Raw genomic sequence first — 5793 nt, 5'->3', positions numbered from 1 at the left:
GGTGTGTTCCATGGTCCTGCTCCGCCTCCTCCTGCTGGGGGTGTGTTCCATGGTCCTGCTCCGCCTCCTCCTGCTGGGGGTGTGTCCATGGTCCTGCTCCTCCTCCTCCTGCTGGGGGTGTGTCCATGGTCCTGCTCCTCCTCCTCCTGCTGGGGGTGTGTCCATGGTCCTGCTCCGCCTCCTCCTGCTGGCGGTGTGTTCCATGGTCCTGCTCGGGCTTGCCTTGCCTCAGGGTCCTCCAGGGATCCTACAGTGGAGTTGAAACCGGGATGAAGAGAGTGAGCACCCTTGGACCTGGTGCCCTGGGTCCAGCCCCTTCTTCAGGGAAATGCTGAGTGCAGACAGAATGTCCCCTGCCATAGGGCACCATGCACATCTGTGGCTACCAAGGATGCGCCTGGCTGCTCTGGGCCCTGTGCTCCGTGCTGGGAAGATAGTGGGAGTTCCTACGGGGGCCAGTGGGATGAGCCCTCTGTGCTAAGTTAGCTAAGTCCTGGCACTGGTGGGCCATGGCCAAGGGAGCCAGGAATTCTGCCCAGAACAGCCGGGCGGAACGTGAAGATGGGAGGACTTGAGGGGCGTGGTAGGGAGGAGCCGGTACGTGAGTTTGGCCACTGTGGCCGAGTAAGGGTCATCTACACAGACACACCCTTGCCTACACTGAGGAGCAGGCATACACTGTGCATCCTCCTGGCAGACTGGACAATGTCTCCCTCCAGGACAGTGCACATCACAGAGGTCCTGAGCCCTCCTCGGCCCTCTAGCCCTCAGCACCCTGGGTCACCCAGTGCGCCCTCAGAATGACCCTGATGTCTGCCGCTTTGCAGGTGCTGAACAGCATTTTTTTTGAACTCGAAGCGGATGAGAGAGAGCCCACAGAGTCTACCCGACAGCTGAACAGGCCTGAGTTCTTGGAGGTGACCCTGGACCGCCCATTCCTGTTTGCTGTGTATGATCAAAGTGCCACTGCCCTGCACTTCCTGGGCCGTGTGGCCAACCCGCTGAGCCCAGCATGAGGTCAGGGCCCCAGAACACAGCGCCTGGCAAGGCCTCTGCCCCTGGCCTTTGAGGCGAAGGCCAGCAGCAGATAGTAACTCTGGACAAACCAGCGATTTGTCACCCCCGGTCTCCCACCTTTTCTTCTAATGAGTCAACTTCGAGCTGGAAAGCAGTCGTTTCTCCTTGGTCTAAGTGGTGCTGTGTGGAGTGAGCAGTAAGAAACCTGTGGCAGCACAAATGCGCCTCCCAGGTTGCTGGGTTTATTTTAGAGAATGGGGGTGGGGAGGCAAGAACCAGTGTTTAGCGCGGGACCACCGTTCCAAAAAGAATTCCAACCGACCAGCTTGTTTGTGAAACAAAAAAGTGTTCCCTTTTCAAGTTGAGAACAAAAATTGAGTTTTAAAATTAAAGTATACATTTTTGCATTGCCTTCGGTTTGTATTTAGTGTCTTGAATGTAAGAACATGACCGCCGTGTAGTGTCTACAGTAGCTTAGTTTTTTCCACAGATGCTTGTGATTTTTTTGAACAACACGTGAAAGATGCAAGCATCTGAATTTCTGTTTGAATGTGGAAACCATAGCTGGTTATTTCTCCTTTGTGTTAGTAATAAACGTCTTGCAACAATAAGCCTCCCAAAATTCTATCTTTCATTTAGCAGCCAAACAGATGTATACAATTTAGCAGATAGACTGTGCAAACCAAAGTGCTTTCCTGGACTTTGGATGGAATTTCCATTGGAAGCCTGAGCCAGTACTTAGCAGTCCTTTGAAGTTTTAGGTGATGCTTTTCTCTGGACACTTCCATTGGTAAGCAGTGGTGGCCATCTGTGTGATGGACAGGGGGTGGGAAGAGGGTGACAGGGAAGGCCCCATACCCCACATGGCACCTGGGAAAGGAACCAGGCAGACAGGACTTCTTCCATCCTGGTGACACAGGGCCAGACTGCTGTTGGTATTGTGCCCCGGGAGTGGAAGGCAGAGAAATAAATCTTCACAAATAAATATTTGCAATTTTTCCCCATCTGTTGAGTGCCTCCGCCTGCTCCTCCTCGATGGGATTAGGCCCACAGTTTGGAATCTTGGGGAGAGCCAAGGAGGCAGTAGGCACCCAGCAGGCCCGTGGCCGTCAGTGATAGCAATGGTGATCCTGTCCTACCTATGTGTGTAAGGCACTCAATCTTCCTCCCTTCCATACATATTGCAATAAATAAGCAAGCCGTACAATGTGTTAGCTATTGATCAGAACGAAAGTGAAATCTGCCATGGGGATTACAAATCTTGGCTTCTCCCCTCACATTTCCGAGAGTCTTCCCCTGATTTTGAACACATCTCCCTAGCTCGATGTCAAGATGAGGGGATTCTGTCGGTGACAGCAGTGCCCTTAGTTGCTTCGTTGTAACTCCCCGTCACCAGTTTTATTCAGTTACCCTCCAGTCCCACTCTCAGTGCTTCCTGGCTTGTTCTGCCCTCAAAGTGGGTAGAGCTGGCACACGTGGACTCTCCGAAACAGCTGCAGGACGCCAAGTTTCTCGGGAGAACTGGAAGTACAGAGAGCAGAAGTGCCTTAAGGTCTCACTATTCAAAGTGTGGCGCTTGGACCTGCAGTGGCAGCAGCTGCCCTGGGAGCTTGTTAGAAGGCAGTTTCTCACGCCCCTCCTGGACCTACAGAGTCAGAATCTGCAATTTTACGGGAGGTCCAGGCTTGGAAGTTGCTTGTAATGACCTGAGACAGCGCAGCCAAGTGCTGGAAAAATAGAGCATTTAAGTTTGTGACTTTATTTTAAAAGGCAGCTGGCAGTCGACGAACCAAATTTCTTCTACTTAGTGGCGGCTTCGGCTTCTGGAAGTCGCTAGGAGTATGAAGTTGCCAACCAGCACTGTTCTCCCGCTGTTCTCTGTGCACTTGTAAATGGGAAGCTGGGTCAGGATAGATCTCTCAGCTATTAGAAAGATACAAAATACTAACATTTTGCAGGTTACTTAACACACACACACACACAAAATTCATTCCACAGGTCAGTTTCTCTGAAACATTTTTTCACTAAATTCTAAGTGTTTCTGGAGTTGCAAGTGCCTGTCTCCTAGACGAGGCAATTACTCAGCAACTACAATCACTGTCAATCCGAGATTTCAGCTGCGCATGAGACCATGGTCAGGGGATGCTTTGAACAGTCTCTGAGGAAATTAGTTTGAAAAATGGAAAGATTTTTTTTACGCACTTGGCAGTAAAACCTGATGGGGACAGACATCAGGCTGTTTAAGATCCTCAGAAGAAAAAATTGATAGTGTGAATATTCCTCAATTTGCTGCACAAAGATGTACGTGTGATTATAAGGTGTTATTCCGGAAGCCCCTGGGGGTGTTATGGGATATACACTATATGGGCCACTTTACCTTCCTAAAATCTGAAAAATTCCAACTACTGAAACATGGACTGAAGGTTTTGAATCGTGTATGGTGAATTTGAATACCATTCCATGTGATTTTTTTTTTCTAGCAGACTTTAGTTTTTTAGAGCAGTTTTAAGCCCACACCAAAACGGAGAGGAAGACACAGCAATTTCCCATATACCCTCTACTCCCTTCCAGTCTCCCCACCTATTGACATCCCCCACCCAGAGTGGTCCATTTCTTACAACCCACGAACCTACACTGACACATCATTATTACTCAACGTCCATAGTTTACATTAGGGTTGGCTCTTGGTGTTGTACATTCTCTGGGTTTAGACAATTTTCAGGAGTTTCACTGCCCTGAAAATCCTCTGTGTCCCTCCTATTCATCCCTCCTTCCCTCCTAACCACTGGTAACCACCGATCCTGTTCCCATCTTCTCCATAGCTTTGCCTTTCCCACCCAGGATGTCATACAGTGGACTCATTCAGTATGTGGCTGTTCCAGACTAGCTTCTTTCACTTTAGTAATATGCATTTAAGGTTCCTCCATGTCTTTTCATGATAGTTCATTTCTTTTTTATTGCTAAATAATATGCCACTGTCTTGATGTGTCACAGTTTATTCACCTACTGAAGGACATCTCGGTTGTTTCCAAGTTTGGGCAATTGTGAATAAAGCTGCTATAGACACCCATGTGTGGGTTTTTGTGTGGACATGTTTACCCCACACAATTTTTAAAGCTGCACAATGATCAGAGATGTTCTGAGTGACTCTGATGGACCCATAAACATGTCAGTGACTGTATCACTTCAAGAGAGTAGGGGTCTCAGGGCCCACACCCCTGAACTTGAGTAGTCTCATTCTTCTGTTAAGTTAGCTGGATCCAGGCGAGGAGTTTATGACTAAGTCCTCAAAAGCCAACACAACAGAAACAAAAATTGACAACCGGTACTAAGTAAACTGAAGAGCTTCTGCACAGCAAAAGAAACTACCAACAGAGGAAACAGATGAACTAAAGAACGGGAGAAAATATTAGTAACTATGCATCCAACAAAGGTCTAAGATCTAGAATCCACAAGGAACTTAAACAAATCAACAAAACAACCCCATTAAAAAGTGGGCAAAGGACATGAATAGACACCTCTCAAAAGAAGACACACAAGCGGCCAACAAATATGAAAAAATGTTCAACATCACTAATGATCAGAGAGATGAAAACCAAAACCACAATGAGATACCATCTCACACCAGTCAGAATGGCTACTATTAAAAAATCGAAAGAACAGAAGATGCTGGTGAGGCTGAGGAGAAAAGGGAACACACACACACAGTTGCTGGGACTGTAAATTAGTTCAGCCCCTGTAGAAAGCAGTTTGGAGATTTCTCAAAGAACAAAAAAATAGCATTACCATTAACCCAGCAATCCTATTACTGCATATACACCCTGAGGAGAATAAACCATTCTACCAAAAAGACACATGCACTGATGTTTACCACAGCACTACTCACAATAGCAAAGACATGGAATCAATCTAGGTGTCTATCAGTGGTGGACTGGATAAAGAAAATGTACATATACACCATGGAATACTATGCAGCTATAAAAAAGAATGAAATCATGTCATTTGCAGCAACATGGATACAGCCAGAGGCCATTACCCTAAATGAATTAATGCAGGAACAGAAAACCGAACACCACGTGTTCTCACTTATAAGGGGGAGCTAAACACTAGGTACACATTGGGCCATAAATATGGGAACAACAGATCCTGGAGACTCTAAAAAGGGGAGGAAAAGAGAAGGTCAAGGGTTGGAAAACTATCTATTCACTACTATGTTCACTATTTGGGTGACGAGTTCCACTGAAGCCCAAATCTCAGCATCACACAATATATTCATGTAACAAACCTGCACATGTACACCCTGCAGCTAAAATTAAAAACAGGAAGTTAGGTGGAGAGAGTGTCATCCTTCGAGGCTTGTGTCTATGTTTTGTGAGGTGGCTTCAGGGCAGCCCTTTGCATCAGGTAAATTTGGCTCCACTGCTGGAGCCATACCCCCACCCTCCACGTCTTTCCACTCTGGACACACTTTTCTCAGGCCCGTTTTGCTCTGGGGCTTTTTTCTACCTGCTCCTTTCTGGGGATTCCTTCCTTGGCCTTGACAACCTCTTTACACAGGCAGGCTGGTCAATACCCAGCTCCAAAAGCAAAGTGACGCTCCAGAGACCTCGCTCCTCTCCATTACTCTGCACCCCCAGTTCCAGCCTCTTCAGTGTCCCCAAACTCCACACTGCCTCCTCTCAGGGAGTCGGCTGGGCTCTGAATGTTCCTGTGCATCCAGAGACCCCCCATGCGAGACCCTGGGCCATCGCAGGACCCCCGACCTGCCCCTTCTCT

The 5793-nt window shown here is 47.8% G+C and overlaps 1 protein-coding gene across 3 annotated transcripts in view; it reads left to right on the top strand.

The window, feature by feature from the left end:
* The window catches only part of AGT (angiotensinogen (serpin peptidase inhibitor, clade A, member 8)), a 14070-nt gene extending 12436 nt beyond the window's left edge, over positions 1-1634 (top strand). For all 3 annotated transcript variants that reach the window (XM_011965470.1, XM_011965468.1, XM_011965469.1), the window contains one exon: positions 828-1634. In XM_011965470.1, the coding sequence (XP_011820860.1) occupies positions 828-1016 (189 nt within the window). In that variant the 3' untranslated portion in view covers positions 1017-1634. The remainder of the gene's footprint in view (positions 1-827) is intronic.
* Positions 1635-5793: the final 4159 nt, after the last annotated feature.

Source organism: Mandrillus leucophaeus, unplaced genomic scaffold (genome assembly GCF_000951045.1).
Source record: "Mandrillus leucophaeus isolate KB7577 unplaced genomic scaffold, Mleu.le_1.0 Scaffold728, whole genome shotgun sequence".
Lineage (NCBI taxonomy): Eukaryota > Metazoa > Chordata > Mammalia > Primates > Cercopithecidae > Mandrillus > Mandrillus leucophaeus.
The sequence above is the reverse complement of the archived record's forward strand: the minus strand, read 5'-3'. Positions and strand labels throughout refer to the sequence as shown.